The 19,333-nt window shown below is 36.8% G+C and overlaps 1 protein-coding gene across 1 annotated transcript in view; it reads right to left on the bottom strand.

The window, feature by feature from the left end:
* The window catches only part of SLC39A12 (solute carrier family 39 member 12), a 30,292-nt gene extending 12,625 nt beyond the window's left edge, over positions 1 to 17,667 (bottom strand). Inside the window, exons 1-7 of the mRNA XM_065731572.1 lie at positions 17,398 to 17,667; positions 13,734 to 14,015; positions 11,242 to 11,449; positions 9,124 to 9,305; positions 4,699 to 4,870; positions 2,059 to 2,231; positions 823 to 975 (exon numbers count right to left, since the gene is read on the bottom strand). Coding sequence (XP_065587644.1) covers positions 823 to 975; positions 2,059 to 2,231; positions 4,699 to 4,870; positions 9,124 to 9,305; positions 11,242 to 11,449; positions 13,734 to 14,015; positions 17,398 to 17,667 — 1,440 coding nt within the window. The remainder of the gene's footprint in view (positions 1 to 822; positions 976 to 2,058; positions 2,232 to 4,698; positions 4,871 to 9,123; positions 9,306 to 11,241; positions 11,450 to 13,733; positions 14,016 to 17,397) is intronic.
* Positions 17,668 to 19,333: the final 1,666 nt, after the last annotated feature.

Genomic DNA, 19,333 nt, shown 5'->3' with positions numbered 1-19,333 from the left:
TTTTTTTTTTTACCAGGCTAAATTTCATTATCAAAATGGTCTCATTCCATTCATTTCACATAATATTCTTATGGCTGACTCAAAGATAGGGAACAGGGACTCAGTACTAAATATCTAAATCAGGCCAGTCATTAAACAGTCTCTGTAAAACCCAACCAGCTAAGCTTACACTCAGCTTTCTTAAGTGACATTAAAATAGCCTCTCATGCTGAGAAACTTAACGAGCTTTCACTCTGTTGCATTATATCCCTGATGCCTGAAAATAGTCATCTTTTCAGGCATCAACCACACTAAGACAACAGAATTCTATAAGCATGGAACGAGAAGAGAGGCATTAATATTATAAATATATTAACAATGTAAGTTTGGGTACTACTGACCACAAAATTTATATCAGATTTTCAAAAAGTTTGGGATAGAAGGAAGTCAAAAACATTTGGAAATTTTAAAATATCATTCTTCAAAATATATTGTGCTTTCATCTGTTTCTTCAAACTGCGCCTAGAGCAAATGGCTATCGTTATTACTTTGTATGAACAAAAACTGTTCACCTGCACCACTCCTAGTAGACATGCAAGATACATTAAATTAACTGCTTCCTTTTTTTTTTTTTTTGAGCTACAAATATATGAGCATATAAATCTATGGAGCAAACAAAATAGAAATAAAAAGTCAGCCCGGTAGAAGCGGCTTAGAAAGTGACTTTCCATGTTTCAGTCATACAGACAATAACTATTTCCATAGCTATTTTAATAATTTGTGCATTGCAAAATCTTTAAATGGAAGAGATTTTTAAAAAGGATAAAATGTACTTAACTTTACCTGTTCACGTGGTGTTACCAAAAGAAAGAAACATTTTTCAATCAAAAAAAATCCATGAATCCCTCCAATTATTCCCAAAAGTTTCCAAATATATTCTTTTCCCTCATAGAAATGTTCTACCTCTTGAGCTTCATGTTTATGTAAACCAAGAGTCTAAAAAGAGATATAGTAAAAAATTCAAGTTACACCGTTTTAACTTTTGACATACAATAAATTGCAATAGCAATTTGATTCATTTCCAAGATTTTCTTTTGTCACCTCTTTCAACTTAAATAGTGTTTTGAGCTAATCATCAGAGTAGATGAATGAAATGAATTATCACAAGCTTCATCATTTCAAGAAACAGTTATATCCTCTGAAAATGCATAAAGGACAATTTCATAATTTTTTGAACTATATAGATAACTACAGTCTAAAAACTTGCTTGTGTCATCTTCAGATTTAAATTTCAAACAGAAAATAATCCAGAAGGCTTTCAGCTGGCAAGTGCTTCCATTTTTTCCCCAGGAGAAAAGAACAGTAGCCTTACTTTGCTTCCCTTTGGAAATATGCAACTTTAAAAATTTAAAACTCTCCCAGTTTGAGTTCCAGAGACAATACATTAAATACAAAAAACATTTCACCCAGAATCATTCATGAAGGCACGAAACTCTATGACCGGTAGAAGTCTCCTTATAACAGTTGTGCCATACCAGAGGAAACAGTCAAAAATAAATGAATACACAATGGAAAATTTGTTTCTGTTTTACACACTGCATATTCTTCAAACTGACTGCAAATTTTGGAAGAAATTGTACCATTCATGTTGCTCAAGGAAGTAGTATTAACTTGGTTGAAGGCCCCGGGATCTACAGAAGAATTTGTGAAGGGAGTTATTGATGCCTCATAGAGCATCTGAACAAATTTTCCTACAATCTGCTGAAGAATCTGCCTTGTGAAAGCATCTGAAGAACCTGTCTTGCACAAGACTCATGAATTATCTGAAAAGTTTTTGTGGAAATGGGAACCCTATTTTCTCTGAATTAATCATTCATTGAGTTCTGCTTCTTACTCCTTGGAACCCCTCTCTGAACTAGAAAGCGTAGATGTATTTGGAATGCTAAGTAGTTGATTTACAGATTCAAGGGAAGCTTTATTTTTAAACCTACTAACATTAGCCAGGTTGAAATGAAATTCCCCTGTATGTCAGTGTGCACGTACTAAGATCTTGAAAACATTTAAATGCGTATTACCTACCTGGGGGATAAGGTGTAGCAATGCATCTCCACAAAGGGTCCCAACAGCCAAACCAACAAACAGCTGTAAAATGAGCGTATAGATTTCTTGACAGGAGTTGAATAAAATCAGGGTTGTGCCAAACATAGACCCAACAGTAATAAGTAAAACTGCAGCAGTGCTGTAACCATATTCTGTAGAGGAAAAGAAACAAAAATAAAACCTTACCTTTAGCCTTCAGTATCTGCATTTGTGTTTTTACTAGGGCGTTTCATACTTGTTTTTGAGGCTATGAAGTGATTCATTGTGCCACATTCATTTTTTTTCTAGTCATGTGTGATACCGATGACAGGGTTGGAAGCCTAAAAAATTGTCTTTTTCAGGCTTTACAGTTAATACACTCTAATACCAGCCTAAAAGTTCTGATGAGAGATGCTCAGAGCAGCACAGTGAAATCCTGGTCTACATTGGTTCCCTGTCTTAACAGGTTTTTGCTTGTTTCTCTATGTCATCACCTGTGTATTTTTACAGTCGACACTACATTATTAACCAAAACATTATTACCAAAGTAAAGAGACCAAGACCTAAAGCTTCAAATGAAAGCAGGTATCTATTTTAGGATCTAGGTGTAAATCTATTGGTTCAAATGTTGTTTACAACTGCACTGTGGGCATACATTCCTTTAGTCATTGCATCAGGACCAGCAAATTATTTTTCCCAAGGTACTGGGATTTTTAGAAGGTTACTCTTATAATTCTTCTCTAATATGCTGTTCTTGTTTCCAAGCTCTTGCACAGTATGAATCCTGATTAATCTGTATGAATGTCTTATGATGGAGGTAAAACACTGATGGAAAACAGACAAAGGAACTAATGCCAAAATATTCAAAAGCGTCCCTTAATGTTTCACACTTTAATAGCTCAACACCTTATAAAATTAGACAGTAAATCCCACAGACTGCACATACAATAAGTTAGAGTAGATACTCATGGAGGTCAGGCCTTGATGATCTATCCAGAACATCACAGTCTGTCAGTAAAATAGAAGGAAAACTAAGAATAAAATAAATGAGCCTACGCTAAGGTCAGGCATAGGTCAGACATTAAACCCATTGCTTGTCTGTGCCAAGATAACAAAATTATCCCTGTACTCATGGAAACCTTTCTTAACCAAGCATGGAGAAAAGACTGTACAAGGGGTTCTGGTTCCTTCCCCTCTGCATTTGAATAATAGTTCAGTTTATCCCTCATCTACACAGATCTAAACATTTCTGAGATCATTAAAATGTCAGTGATAAGGCTGACAGTATTGGAATTAGGATATTCTCACACACAGTGAAATCACCATGAACCTTTTAAGTGACCTGGATAAGTTCTTTATTTTCTTGGTCCTTTGATTCCCAGTCTAAAAAATGGGCACATCACCAGAGCACAGAAAAAGATAGAAGAATTAAAGACTGCAAAACATTAAGATAATGAGAGAGAACACAAGAAAGAAGGATTGTTACCTCCTTGGGAGCTTTAATAATTCCCCTTACTCTGTACATTTCTTCATTCTGTAAGTCAGCCAGGATGTAAGAAAAGCTTATTAGTTCCTAGCGGATCTAGTCATCTAGAGCTAGCAATGTAGATGTAAGGATAAAGGTACTGAAGGTGCTGATTTTCAGACTGACAGGTTTTCCCAGGAGCATCAAAAGAGATGCTCTCAGTGGAACTGATTATTGTCAGATGCTCATTCCTTGTTGCCCATTCCTGGCTCCCAAACCCCCTGCCAGAAATTAACACTTCCTGTCATACACCAGCACATCTATGGTTCTAAACACTTCCCAGAAAATTACCTGCTTAAAGAAAAAAACAATAAACTCCAGAAATACATGATAGTGGAGCAGGGAGTAGTGAAAAGAGAAGCTGTATCAGCAAAAATGGTGGGGCAGATATGTGTGGAAGTGGTGGCATGTGAAGGCTATGATTCCAACTAGAAATAAGCTATCTGATTATACTCTGCCTCAGTCCTTGTTCCAGCCCTATCACACAACCTCTACTGTCCACAAAATTAGTTTTTTTTACTTTTACTTTTCATAATAATATGCCCAAAGCTGTAAAATATTGCTGACTTTTCTATGCTGCAGTATTCACACAGAATTTATCTATATTAAGTATTTGCCACATTATGGTATCAAATGACAGCTTACATGGTGTTGAGGTTATAAAAACCAGTGTAATGACTTCAGTATAAATCCCTGCAGAATTTTTGTAACATTTCTGCCCACTGATGAGGGCCCACTGCAGCTCACCTGTTGCCTACAGCAAGCATTCCTCTAAGAACTGGGGAAAAAATATCACATATTAAATGAGGGGGTTGGACTCAGTGATCTCCAGAGGTCCCTTCCAACCCCTACGATTTCTGTGTGATGATTCTGTGAGAATTAATTTCTAAGCTTTTCTAAGGTAACATCAAAACCATTGTATTGGGAAGTGAGGGGATTCAATGTTATTATCTGAGATGCATGCTATGAAATCATGCAGTGCAGAAAATTACAGACAGCATAAATCTCATCCTGTTTGGTTTAAGGTCAGTCGTGAATGAAATGTTTCTAGAAGCCTTCACACTCCTTCACCTGAGTTGGAACAACACTATACTGACAACAACAATATAACTCACTTTCCAAAGTTGTTGGTGCAAGTTTTGTCTGCTTGGATTCAGGAAGCTGACACGAACAACTTAATAGTTGCTGAACGATGGCTGGACTCATTTGCTTGAAGTGCTCCTTGGAAATGGATGAGGAACTATTTTTTAAAAATATGTTCACAAGTTCATCAGCAGAGAAACAAACCTATGTAGAAATACATAGAAAATTACTGAGCATGTTGCATGCATCCACATTTCATGCTACGGTAAAATACGTAATCTTAGGAGAACAGATGGTTACACAATGTAGAAAAACTTGTTTTTCATATATACTATTCTGATTGCATTAATTCAACTACTTAATATAATTTAATGCTTTTTTCAGGGAAAATATTAGCAAATATTTCAGAAATTACAGAACCACAGAACTGTAGGGGTCGGAAGGGACCTCTAGAGATCACCTAGTCCAACCCCCTGCCAAAGCAGCTCCCTAGCCCAGGTTGCACAGGTAGGCATCGAGGCAGGTCTTGAATTTCTCAAGAGAAGAAGACTCCAACTCCCTGTGCAGCTGTGCCAGTGCTCCGTCACTGCACTATGAAGAAGTTCCCACACACATTTGTGTGCAACTTCCTATGCTTCAGTTTGCAGCCATTCCCCCTCATCCTGTTGCCACACACTGCTGAGAAGAGCCCAGCCACGTCCCTTATTAGAACTCTTAATACCATCTAAGGATCTGACGTGACAACTTCAGATGTTTTATTACTGTGTGTGCTAACACAAGTCATGTTCTTTCCTGTTAGCCTACATTGCTCTGTAACAAGGCAATACTGAACGTTGTCCTTGCGCTGCATGCTTATATCTTCAGTAAGATATGGGCCAAAGTTTGTGTTCAAATTCTTTTAACACCATATCACCTCAAGGTCAGCATGCTAGCTGTTACATAGTCTAGATTTGGTCTAAGGAATACTTAATAATCATACTTTTAGAGGCACATGAGAACTTCAAATACTTTCTGTTCATGTTATAAAGTCTCTTTTCAAAAAGAAGAAAACTTATTTTGAAAAATGTCATGGAGGAATAGTTCTTCCATCTCCAAGGTGGAGCTTCTGGTTAAGATACAAGCAACCAGCAGTAATACTGTTCCAGTGGGAATTCCTATAAGACCTTATAAAAAGACAAATTTCATAGCAAAAACTTCCCTTACAGGAATAACCTTCATTTTTTATTCCCATCTGATTTTCTGTCCTTCAAATTCAAAGAAATATTTTTGGTTTTGCTTCTTTCTCTTAAAATAGTCTGCAACTGAAGATTGAGGAGCTCGTGACTATTACTTTTCTAGTCACAGAAACTTGTAAATTGGTTTGGTTTCTTTCAAAGGAAAAAATCACTATTTAAATAATTTAAAAAAAATTATAATTAAGCTTACTTTTAAATAACTTCAGAAGTCTTTCCGCATTTGTTCATTCATTAGTAAAATATACCTTGCAGCTCTCTAAGAAATGGGATGAACTGAGCTCTGATACACCGAATCTGAATATCACACTCAGAAGTTCAGAGTAATTGGTGATCTTGCTGCTTGAATCTCATCAGTTCCACCTCCAAGTAGGACAGCAGCAAGAGAACTCAGGAACTACCAAAGCAGAAAAAGCCTTCAGTTTGTGTTCGAGACAGTAATTTTGGTAAGAAGCATGGAACGTCAGCCAGTGGCATCAATAGCTAGAAATCTGGGGCACGGCTGGGTCTAAGCAGCATTCCTCAGTGCTCAGTACTCAACAGTATTATTTAATACCTTCATCAGTGTCAACAGATTGCATCATCCACAGCCTGCTGAGATTACAATAGACACACTGACACTACTAGCTGCCATTCAGAGGGATCCTGACAAGCCATGGTCCTTCCTGAAGATCAGCAAAGACAACTTTAATTCACCTCTAACAGAATAACCCCATACCATCAATAAAGGCTGAGGAAAAGCAACCGAGAAGTATCTTAACAGAAAAGCCCCTGGGGTCCTGACAGACAGCCTGAACTAGCCACCAGTGTGCCCTGGTGGCAGTGAAGGCTCACAGCACACCAGTGGGTAATTAACGTCTTCTGCTCAGCACGGGTGGGTTCACACGTTGACTGTGTCAAGAATAATAACCAGCAGTATGAGGAAGATAATGCACTGACGGCTTCTGAGATAGCTAGGAGGAGCAGCAAGGAGAGTGAGAAGCCTGAGCTGTTCTGTTTGGATAGGACAAGGCATGCAAGGTACCACATCTTCACCTACCTAACACAGTGATAGGAAAGATGGAGACAGAACCCTCCCAGAGATGTACAGGAAAAGGGTGAGCAGCAATGGGTAGTAGTTGCAGCAGGTGATATTCCAATACCTTGTAATAAAACCGTAATCAAATAAGGCAATACAGTACTGGTACAAGTTTCCCAGAATGACCATGTCATCTTCATCCTCGGAGGCATTTAGAATTCAACTGGACATGGCCCTGTGGAACCTGATCTAACTGGGGTCTTTTGGGAAGGAGTTTAGATGGTCCCTACGAACCTAAATTCTCCTGTGATTTTACAGCAAGTAATTTAAATAAAAAGATCTTGTCTTGAAAGTAAATAGTCCACACACAAATAATTTTTAACACTCATGTTCTTGTGAGGACATGAGGCCTTGCACCTTTTCCAATGACAAGACCTTGCCTTTAAAGCTGTTTAACGCAGGGAGCTAAAAGAAAATTTGCACATTCTCATATGAAAAACTGGATGGTTGGATGAATGGATTGATGATTTTTGTTTCCAAATACATATTTCTTTAATGAGAAATCATAAATGAATCTGCAGTAATAAAGTTTAATGAAAGCTAATATTATTGTTCTTGTTATATACACAGCTTACAAGTATTATATGCATTTTTAAGATCATAGCAACAATGACTTAAAAAGAAAGCAGTAACCTTTTTTTCCTTCTATGATGATTCAAAAATCAAATTACAGGTCTTAATCTAGTTAGCAAACACAAGCTGTAAACCAGACAATGCCTCATCTGTGGCAGTATCTGTTACTCACAAGGCAAAGATTTGTGCAGAAAGCACAACACTGAAACACAAAGCCTTCCAGTGGAAACATATGGAAAAGAAAATAGATGTAGGTAGAAGAGGGATGGAACAAAGAAGAGAAGTTAGGAATGAATAACGAAGATAAATTCTCTCCAGATTCTTTGTGATTTTTCAGTGTCTATATAGAATATTTGGCTCTGTTTGACCCACAACACTCAGACAACACTCCTCTGCACTTACTTTGTGATTTACAGTCAGCCTCACAAGTTCAAGAAATCTAAACTTGAATTTTATGTATTTTTGTATCGCTGGCAAATGATTTTGCTTCTTGTATGCTTAATGTCACTGCTGATCTCTGATATTCATAATTTAAAATGACAAAATAAAGTGACTTTTATTTAGAATTATTTTGAGACTCCATTAAATGCTTCATGTCAGCTCACCATCATGATTCTGTTTTTGTGGACACTTGGATGAAATAACTATAACGAAAGGATTTGCATACAAGATACAAATAAGATTACACAAATCTATCAGAATGGCACTTAAACAGATGCCATTCATCTCAGTCCCACATCATAAAGCAATCACTCAGCAAAAGTCAATTGCACAATGCCAGGAAGAAGAAACACTGCCTTGATATTAAGATGAAGTATAAAGAACTGAAAGCAATAGAAACATATTAATTGAAGTATACATTAAAAAAAACTTCTGTCTGAGGAATGTCCTTCAGTTTAGAGGAAAAAAATTACCATGTTGTTTATAACAGTGATCAAAAATTCTTTATTATTTAAAATTTAGGACAAAGATGACACCACCTGTAATGAGCCACTGTCCACGCTTCAAAAAGAGGAAAACTGACTAGCAGCTAAAGTTCTATCTTACAGACTTAACACATTCTTTAAATGAGGCTTACTGGCTCTGTGGCAGACCAGAAAGTATTTGGAAATCCACGATCTTCAGTTTACAAAAGCCTATTAAAAAGCAAGTGCTGTAGAACCTTTACATCTTTTATTTTTCACTTAGTGCAGAACATTCTTTATCTCAACAAAGTCATGCAAGGGGCTCTAGAAACTCTTGAGACATAGGAGTGGAAAAAGTATGCAAAAACACTGAAGCTTGTGCTCTGCATCTTGAATGAACAGCAGGTCTCTCTAATACTAATCATACTGTTGGCACCTACCAGCACTCCACAATCCACTTCTATTATGTATTCAGTAGTCTGAAAGTTACTCTGACAAATAACATTTAAAAGAATGTACGTATATAAAAATAGAATTTAATATCTACACGAGTTTTTGAAATTCATAAACGTTATCCCTGAAATAACATCATATTTGCAAAACTTGAATTATTATCAATGAAATACTGTGACTAATACTATAATAATATAAAAACAAAAGTAAATTTACCTGATTCCAGTTTGTGTTACTCTCACGATCTTTATAACCTTTCAGATAGTCCTCTTCTGCATAGTCTGGTCTGACAGCACCTGTGCTTGCCATACCATAATGTCTTCTTTTGTAACTTAGGAATTGCCCATTTACAGTGCAGGACTTTCTGGCTGTAAGCACATTGAGGAGTTGTTCCAGTTCTGGTTGTTTATAAAAAAACAGAAATGTTAATGTTACAATGGAAAAATAAACATTTAGGTAGACAAAAGTGAAATCAATTTTTAAAAATTTCGATTTTGATATTAATTCAATTCCTTTTTTTAATATTTTTCTCTCCTCCGTTCAGTACCGCAGATTATTTCAGTATAATGCCTCCAAAAGTTTAAGTCACCTATATACTCAGCATTTCCTCTTTTACAGCACCACACTGACTACAGAAACTTCAGGGAAAAACAGATGTGACTGAAAAGCAAATTATGTTTCATTTAACCACAAGTCTCTATCAAAATTATCCACAAAATATTGCCGAATATTTTCACAATTTTTTGAGCTGTTCTGCCATGGGTGGGTATTCAGGAACTCCAGAAAGAAAGGTCTTTTATTGGGTGTCCCAAAAGCACCCCTCAGGATGCCTCACTGCCCCTTGCACTTCTGAAGCGGAACACGGGGCAGAGGATTTTCTCCCTTGTTTGTTCAAGTTACTAAACTGGAAGCATGCCCAATCACAGCACTGAAGTAGGCAGGAGGGAGCCAGGAGCCCCAGACCAAATCTTAGACAAGGCAGGGAATGTATCCCATGACATAACTGAGTGAAAGGGATGTACTTGCTAATGAAATGCTGAATTTTACAAGGAGGCGTGATCTATCACATTTTTTCCCCTTCCATTTTATTCACTCTGGTCACCATCCTTCACCCCTGTGCTTTCCAAGATGAAGCCATAATGATTTTTTCTGTAAACCTGAGCTTCTACATTAAGAACATACACACTGACTTCAAATTTAAACCGATGAGATTAAGAACGTTTTCATAATGATTCTTTGTTTTTTAATACTGCTATTCAGAAAGTACATTCTTAACAATACATCTTAGAGAAAAGCTTACACTATCTTTTCTTTCCCTTAAGCAAACAGTTGTCAAGCTGGCTTTGTTTGCTAAACGTAGTCAAACCCAATTTCACATTTTTTCCACAATTCCACTTTCTTACATTTTTTCTTCCAGTTTCTTCCAGGAATTTAAATAAATTTAAAGGGACAATTTAATTAACTGAAGGTTAAAGTACACTTACACTGTAACAAACTAGTTAAGAATATTTTTCAGTTTCCCTGAGTGACATCTTATCTCCACTGACCATAAAAGGAAGGCTTTCTACTGTCTTCACTGGGGACCACATTTTACCATACAAAGCTATTGAGTAACACTGAGCCCATCTCCATTCATTCTTGTGAGTCAACTTCTAGGATCCACATAGGCATTTTTAGAAGGAACCGCTTTGCTCCAAAGCCAGTTTATGCAAGCACAATCTAGGAGACCTAATATATGGCTCTGTTTCATAATTTACTTCTGTGATTTAATATATCTCTCTGCAAACTAACTGCCATAATAATGTGTTTACCTATGCTTAATTCAACATTTTAAGCAGTTTTAACCCAGACTTGATGCTACTTTTTAATAGTGCTTTGAGTATCTCGTAAAAGCGTTGATTTCAATGTACTCACAAAGGAGAAGTAGATGTCTTATCATAACCTTCTAAATCTACAGTATGTCCTGAATAGATTGTTTAGAACTCTGCATCTAATTCTTCTCCTACAGGGGTATGTCTGCACTGCACTGTGAGGGACCAGGGTGCCTAACGTGTCTACTGCATGTGAATTTCCTCCTCTACTCCTAAGTTAGTCTTGTGATGTGGTTGCAGTAGCACAGCACTGCAGGAAGGAGCAACACAGATGAGGCCCTGGCAATCTCACTGCCCTCACAGCAAGACTGCCACCCACAGACTTCAGACTGCACTGAGAAACTGTCATAAATTATGAAAACAGTATGTATTTAATAACCTCAGCAACAATATTTTGTCTCCCAGAGAATTATCCAAAAAAAGAGTTTATTTTCCAACACCTACAGGTGAAGAAATACTTTACCTGCCACTTGAAGCTCTGTGGTACTGTTTAACGAATTGAAAATATATTTTATAAAGAATTCTGGGGAGGGCAAGCTTGCTTTCCCCATGCAGACTCCTTGGAGAGCCAAAGTAATAATCAAAGCAGCCAAGCGTGGAAGAGTGTTTTCATCAGCACCATCTCTGTCCATTATATCAGCATTTTTCTCCAGAGTATTCACATCAACACACTGAAATCAGGAGAAAACAGCATGAAGACAGCTCTGGTCACTTTGATTTAAATAACAAGAGTGACAGGAGGAGAAAGTGGAGAGAATGTTTTCAAAGCCAGACAGAAAAAAAACACCGAGGTTAAAGCTGTAATTGACAGCAGGATGGCAAATGAGAAACAGAGGACAGTGCCAGGAGAACAAGGATAGAATAAAAAAGGCTGAAATTTTACTCAGATTCTAAGGGGAAGAAGTACAGATCTTCATTCAGGTTATTTCTGATCAGTGATATTTCTGCTACTCCTATGTCATGCTCAGTTACCTTCACATTCAAGAAAGTGGCAGAAAAGCGAGCAGTTTTTGTTAAGGTGCAAGACACTGGCCCAAATAATACCGACTTTAACTCTCATTAATCTCAGACTTGAGAAAGAATTATCTTAATGTTTTCCCTTACTTATTTCTTAACAACATATGAATTTCATTTATGCAATAATTATACAGAACAAGATGGAAAGCTACTGCTCTGCAGATAAAGGGTGACTTCCCTTCCAGGTGACCAGAGATGCTGTAGACAGTTATGTACATCCGTAAGTGTGGATGTAGGCAGGTCTGAAATGAGGGGTAGCCTACAGCACTTTGTTACCTGAAAACAAATCCCCTTCTATCCTCCAATTTTGGCTTTCTTGTTCATTTTCACTGCAAACATTTGGAGTTTGGGAGAGAAAAAAGAAAATTACAAAAGCTCATTTACCTTTTCCTATATTAACTGAACTGAAAAGTCAGATAAGCCAGTACAGTAATCATTTGTTTTACACACACCTCTCTCTACATGTGCCTTAAACACTGTGAAGCAGAAGCTAACGTTTTTTTCCTGTCCATGCATTCCAGTTTCATTTCCAGAACCCCAAATTTCTTCTCTCATTTGAAATAACATACTAACTGGTAGGATTGAAGATACTTTCTATAAAGCATAAGCATATAGCAAGACACTAAAACTGCTTTTCTTCTATCACTATTGTGCAGAATTGGCTCTTTTCCACAACTCAGAATCACTATGCTTTGCCAGTGCAAACAGACCGCACAGCAAAGCACTTTATGGATTGCTATTCCGTCTTGACATGCCAAACATCCACTGGTGCCTCTTTATATTTGCCCAGAAACCATTGAATTTTTTGAAAATCAGCAAATTCATCAAGACCTAGAATCAAATATATTGGTTAATGAATAATTTATGATGGGGAAATGATCGCACAAAGAACACAGAAAGAACTGGAGGCCCTCGGTGCTCTCTGCTCAACCAGGACTCCTTGTTTTCTGTGCAAACAGAAGATGACTCCTACTATGGTATGGTGCAAATTAAAATTCAATGAAATAAAAAAGGGGGAAGTCCAAGGTTTGCAATAGACCAAATTTAACTTAATAGTATAAAAAGATCTAGAGAACTTCTCACAGCAGGTCAACCTTTACTTTAGTAGTTACCTAATCTGAGAACCCTAATTTTATTGCTTTTTTTTTTTTTATAAGGGAAAGAGTATAATTTGTTTTAGAGTGTTAACTCCGGGATATTATTCTGTAATTGTATTGGACTTGAGTTAAGGAATAGTAAATAGTGGTAATAAAACTTGTCGCATTTATAAATATAAAAATTGAATATACTCAATACACTTTTCATTTTTAAATCTTTAACCTTATCCACATCAGTCTTTCTGCAAGGCACGTCCATGCTCAAAGATAATTAGAAATGTGTCACAAATGAATGAGCCCTTCTGATATCTTTGGACATAATCTTAACTCCAAGCCACTTTGCACAGACATAGAATCTCATAGGGTTCTCATGACAGTAGACAGATTTATCATTTTCATTGTACAGCCAGACCAGTTTTAGAACTGCTCTGCTTTATATCACTTGGATATAATCACTGGTAACATATCTACATTAATAAGTAAATAAAGTAGATGAGAAAGTATCTTCTGTCCTGAGGCCAAGTGAAGCAATCTTGCACCTATGCAGCTACACTCTTTCCCACATGCCTTAAGCAGAGCAACTGAATCAATACTAGCTGTTTCCACAACCATATCTCAGCAGAATCTATGGAAGTGTTGGGCAGCATGCACCAAAAAGCAAGTCAAGGAAAAAGCTAGCACTGGTCTGCAGGTACACTAAGAGACCAGACCATACTCTAATTTGCCAGTTGTCTGCAATACAGATATGATGCTTGAACTAGCTTAAAGGCACTGTATTAGCTGCTTAAAGGCATACTATCAGCAGCAACTATAAAGGTATTTTTAATTATACTTTCTTTACCTGGGTTTCAGGGATTTTAAAATGTTGCTTTACTGCAGCCAAAACATCTTCTGTTTCATTCCGTGAAAAATAATAGCAATCTTCATCATGTCTCAAATTGAGCATACTCTTTAGGTAAAATTTATAATCCTTATTACTCAAGTTGAGTTTTGAAGAGCACACATCTCTATGATGAAGAATGTAGTAGAGAAGAACAAGAGAAATTCTCTCAAATACTTCTTCACTTAGATGATCTTCTAAATCTCCACCAGCTACTAGTAAGACAGCATCTGGTTCTAAGCACTGTGAAGAAATTAAAAAAAATGCAAATTCAATTCAAGAAACACGTTGCTGGTCATCTGTAATTCAATTAGAAAGGATAACAGGAGAATTCAACTCTCAAATATGAAGAATCAAACCTAAGACTACACAGATGCAGGCTGATGGAAATGGAAAAGGAGGATATGTAATTTCAGATCTACAGCTGCGAGATCACACCTTGTGTATTTTTTTTCCCAGAGCTTCTTCTGTCTTGAAGAAATGTTAAGCTTCCAAAGGATTTAAGATTTACTATAAAGCAGGAAGAATTGTTATCAAAACTTCACTGCAGAGAAATGAGTCTTCCACTGATTTTAACAGATTTTATTCCTGGTTAAAAATATATTAGATAAGGCCTACTGCTCAATCATTTCTATATGGGTTAGATCCTCTAACTATTGTCATTCATTGTGTAGCTAATTTTTTCCAGTTGGCTCTTTCCAAGCACTAAGTAGCCATGTCAGCTAATCTCAACCATTACAGTACAGCAGCCAGACAGTACATTTGTGAGAAGAAACTACAACACATGAGAGGACCATAATTACACTCAAATAAATTTGAGACCTAAGAAAAACGCATGTTGTCAGACTGAACTGTTTATGACTACAAGCATCACGTGCTGGTTGATGTAGCTCACCTTGCATATTAGTTCACTTTCCTACACAGAGGCAAAGTAGAATCAAACACATTGTGTTCAGAAGCCAATGTTCCCTAGAGCAATTGAGAGAGCTTCCACATTTTAATATAAATAATTCCAGCAAAAATTGACACAAATAGTCAATATAAGAAAAGAGAACTGTGGATGGTAATGACCAATTAAATATTTATACTCATAAGTAAGATCCATTTCAATATGACATGATCCATCGTGCCCTGCCTAAATTGTCTATCAAGGCCTAGAAGTCTAACTTTTTAAAGTGTACGACTCTGAACATTGGCTAGGATAACACAGGTATTCTGTTTCCCATCCTAAAAGTTAGCCAGCTAGTATTTTAAAGTGCCTTATAGCAAAACAGAAAAAAAGATACCTTACCACATTCTGTACATACTGGAATAATTTCAGAGGCTTCTGTAACATTTCAAAACCCAGTAGGGATAAATTGTAATCAGTGAGTTTTTCATTTGCTCTTGCAAGGAAGATGATTGTAAAGTATTTTATGTTGTTGTTGTTTTGTTTGGTTGATTGATTTTTCTGTTTTGGTTCTTTTTTTGTTTTTGAATTAATCAGATACATTGTAAAAAGGTCCAGTTCTTCTACTGTATATGGTCAGCTCGCAAAAAATAACTTGTAAGGAGATATCAAGAGAACATAAGTGGGTTCATTACTTGTAAGTCTTGCTGTTAGGAATAACATACAGGCATAACGATCTTGGTATAGAAAAATATATTTGCTATTAAAAAACAGAGCCCAGATTTGAAAATGGGAAAAGTGCCCTGATTTCCTTTAAGAGATCAGAATTTAGAAACAAAACAAAGCATCTCTTACAATTGCAAGAAATATATACCTTTGTGTGTTAAAAAGATAAAGGAGTCTCAGATGATGTTCAAGAGCTTCCAGCCCTCACCCAAGGAATCTGAGAGACAATTTGTAACAGCAAACCAAAAAGGAGTCTAAAAAAGTGTTAAACTTCATTGCTTTTAAATATCCTTTGGAGACATAATTAAAAAGGAAAAAAATAAAATAAAATCTGAAACCAGAGTCATCTGGTATGAGTGGAATCCTGAATTTAGAAAGTTCAGTCTGAAATCAATTAGTTATTCCCAACAAGCATGAGAAAGAAAATGCCAAGCTAAGGTGGGGCGTTCTGCTTCAAATTTTGGAGACCTTGAAAGACAACAGATCTGTTTGAAGCACTATCTTAGCTTACCAAATCTTTTAAATTATCTTGAAAGACCTCAGCACAGCACCATGAGGGCTGTATGTAACTGAAGATGCCAGCTCTCACCCTCTGGATTTTCTGTAGTGAGCTGCTTTCCTGTGCAATGCAGGATGGATGGATGGATGGATGCAGTATTGCTAATAAATCCAGCACTGAAACTTACTGCAAATGGTGAATGCCCTTACATTTTTCCCCACAGAAAATTTCCAAGATGAAGCCTAAAGAGATTAAGTAAGCTGCAGCAGAGTTTCATTTAGATTTCTTCCATTCAAGGATGCAGTGGTTATGCTCTCCAAATAAAGATAACAGACGATAAACAATGGCCACTCAGAGAAGCTAAAGAAGGAGGGAGAAACCTGTTTTGAGATGATGAAGAGACCATTACTATTTAACACTTTCTCACTTTTGATCTGGGTCCATACTTACAAACACTGAGAAAATCTGTACAATCTTGTTATTAAAAAAATATATATGTATATGGAAAAACAGACATTATGTATGAAATTTCACACTCGGGCTCACAAGAAAAATGGGAACATTGGAAGGAAGAGAATTATGTGAGTACGCACCCTGTGCACAGCAAGAATATTTCTCCACCTCATTGGCTTGGCCAATTGCCAAAGAATGGTACATCCTCAAAACAATCACCTTTATGAATATACATAATTCTAATGTAAAGCGATAGTCAGCTGTATGTAGGTCACAAAACCAAGCCAGACCTGGAGAAATATTAACCAAGGCCAAGACTGACCAAGCCCTTCGTAGCTCCTTTCAGTTAAGTTGCTCACTTGCCACTGTCTCCCTCCTCCCACAATCTATGATCTTATTACTCTTGTTCCTTTCCTTGTCAAACCAGGAACTGGCTCTGAAAATAGCCTCAACTCAATTTGACAGCTGAGAGTTTTGTGGAGCTGCACCTTGGACTGCTTCCAGCTTCAGTCTGGATTTGCAGATTCATTGTTCTGTCTTTGATTTTCCTTGACTCAAACTGCTTACCAAATACCTCCCCAAATCTACAATATTTCAATGAAGCTACAGATGAATCTGTGCTAATCCTTTCAGCTTTACTTTTATGAAAGAAAACCTGTAACAAAATATGTGACAGAACTTCTCTCAGTTTTTACCTATGTCTTCCACAGTGAAAATCTTCTGTGAGCCTAATTCAAGCTTATGCTTTTATAGATAGATCAAAGTGAAACAGGAAAATCCTTGTTGGAAAATAAACACTTGAAATCTTTAAAGGAAAGCTATTACTATTATGTGACTGAAGTACAGGGTTTAAGGCACAGTTGTCACGTCTGGAACTTCTTTACAAGAAGAAACAATCAGCATTAATAATTCGCAAAGATTCAAGCAGGGACTATCAATGTTTGGCTGCAATGAGTTTTATGCGTGTTTATGTATTTTGTCTGATTTTAATGTAACAAACAACTTTAAAACTCACTGAAGATTCTGTAAAAATATCACTCATTAATTGAAAAACTGACCAGATTACAATCCTCTTGCATGCCATAAATCCGCTGTGGGCACTCAGCTCTCTCCAGCACCATTTTGACCAGTTCTCGTGAGTGGTTTGTGTGGAGCTCAGGGTTGTCAGCTGAAAGAAGGCGTAAAACTTCCATCAGATAGCCTCGGCTGGGAGCAGAGCTGCCATCCTGCCCGTGCTCTTCCCCAGGCTGTCCTTCAGCAATGAGCATGCTGAGCAGGAAAGTGGAACATACCACTCCAAGAGCTGGGTGCTTGCTCAGAAAGCACATCTCCTCTTCCTGCAGCGCCTGAGCTGCACTGAGTGTTGTTTGCACTTCACAGCTTAAACTCGAAACCTGAGGAATCTGAATGGTAAAGGGGAGAAAAACCCCAACCCCTTAATTAGTGTGAATGCAATATGTTTGAAAGGATTTATTAATTGGTCGGCTAAGCTGATTTGCAGTGACAAGCTGTTTTTGAACAACAAGGAGCCTGTAAGGGCTTTACAGCCCAGAACAGCAGGAAAGTAAGACAACCATGGCCTTAACATTTCCGTAGAATTACCAGTAAGAGATTGACTGAAACTGCTTTTCCTTCCTCATAAAAATAAAGTGTATAGTTTTCATTTCAGTGTAAAGGTATTGCATTCACTAATAATCCTCTTCACTAAGAACAGGAAAATACCATAGCTTTCACTTTCATTCCATTATGAAACAGGTTTTTAGTAGCAAAAAATTTCTGTAAATAAAGATTACTACTCTACTTCTGATACAAAGTACAGTAATTATGTTAGAAAGCAACGATACGGAATATGTTTCATTTTCAAAACACTTCATCAACATGACCAAACTTCAGCTATACCATACAAAACAGAATGAACAGGATAGGATATCCTTAAAAATTAGTGACATTTTATGATCACAGGAAAGAGTTACAAGACTGAGTTCATAATTTCATTCGTATAACTCAGGGAACAAACAAGACAAACACATCAGAAAGAACAAGTTCAACTTAAACTCTAGATGCAAAACATTCTGTATTGTAAAACTGTCTTGACCCTATCCTTTCCCAGTATAAAATCACCTTTACTTTAATAACAATCCATCCCAGTACAGAAGAAACACAAGAGTGTCACTTCTGTTTTCCACAAAGGCTTATTCATTTTACTGACTGGCATATGCTGGCAGCAACAGACATTTGCAGATAACAATGCACATGTATTAAACAGTCGCACACAAGATCAGCATTTTTTTTAAAGTGCAGTAAGATTTGTGTGTGTGTGTGTTTGATTTTAAAAGAAACCCTAATGGAGTATTTTAAAAGAAAAAAAAAAAACTGCTGAATTCAAGCTGGCATTCACTCACTAAAGTTGCTAAGTTCAGATACTAGGAAAACTTTTGGCATACAGATAAATGTTACTGTTAGAATTGTTATGGGGATACATTGATATCTAAACATTATTTTCTTACCTTCTGAAGGGAGAAAGAATGCTTGTGTATCTAGCTTTGTGGCCTTTTGAATCCACAGAAGTATTTAGCTGCTGGAAGTCCAATGTTTTTAAAATTCTTGATGGTGCTCTGGAAGCTGGAGAGGATTAGTTTATTGCTGCCTTGAAAAGTTTTCAGTTGCTATGGAGAGAGCTGCTCTTAAGGTAACAATGGAGGTGGACAGGAATTAGTACATGCTCTTCTTGGCAAGTTCTAAGCATCACATTATTGAATGTATTTCATATATTTTGATAGTTACTTTATGTAAATGGTGCCTGCTCTACTCTAACAAACACAAGATATGCAAAATCCACTGAAGAATGCATTTCATTACAATGGGTAATACAATCAAGCACCCTCTTCTCTGCTATGTTACATTAAAGGAACAGTTTTACAATACACTTGAATTTCTTTTTAAATTAACACTTTATTTCCATTTGCAAATATCAGAACAGAAAAATACATCTTT

The sequence above is a fragment of the Cyrtonyx montezumae genome, unplaced genomic scaffold, assembly GCF_038088225.1.
Source record: "Cyrtonyx montezumae isolate F1298 unplaced genomic scaffold, pur_monq_1.0 scaffold_14, whole genome shotgun sequence".
Taxonomy (NCBI): domain Eukaryota; kingdom Metazoa; phylum Chordata; class Aves; order Galliformes; family Odontophoridae; genus Cyrtonyx; species Cyrtonyx montezumae.
This window is presented reverse-complemented; position numbering and strand designations above follow the sequence as displayed.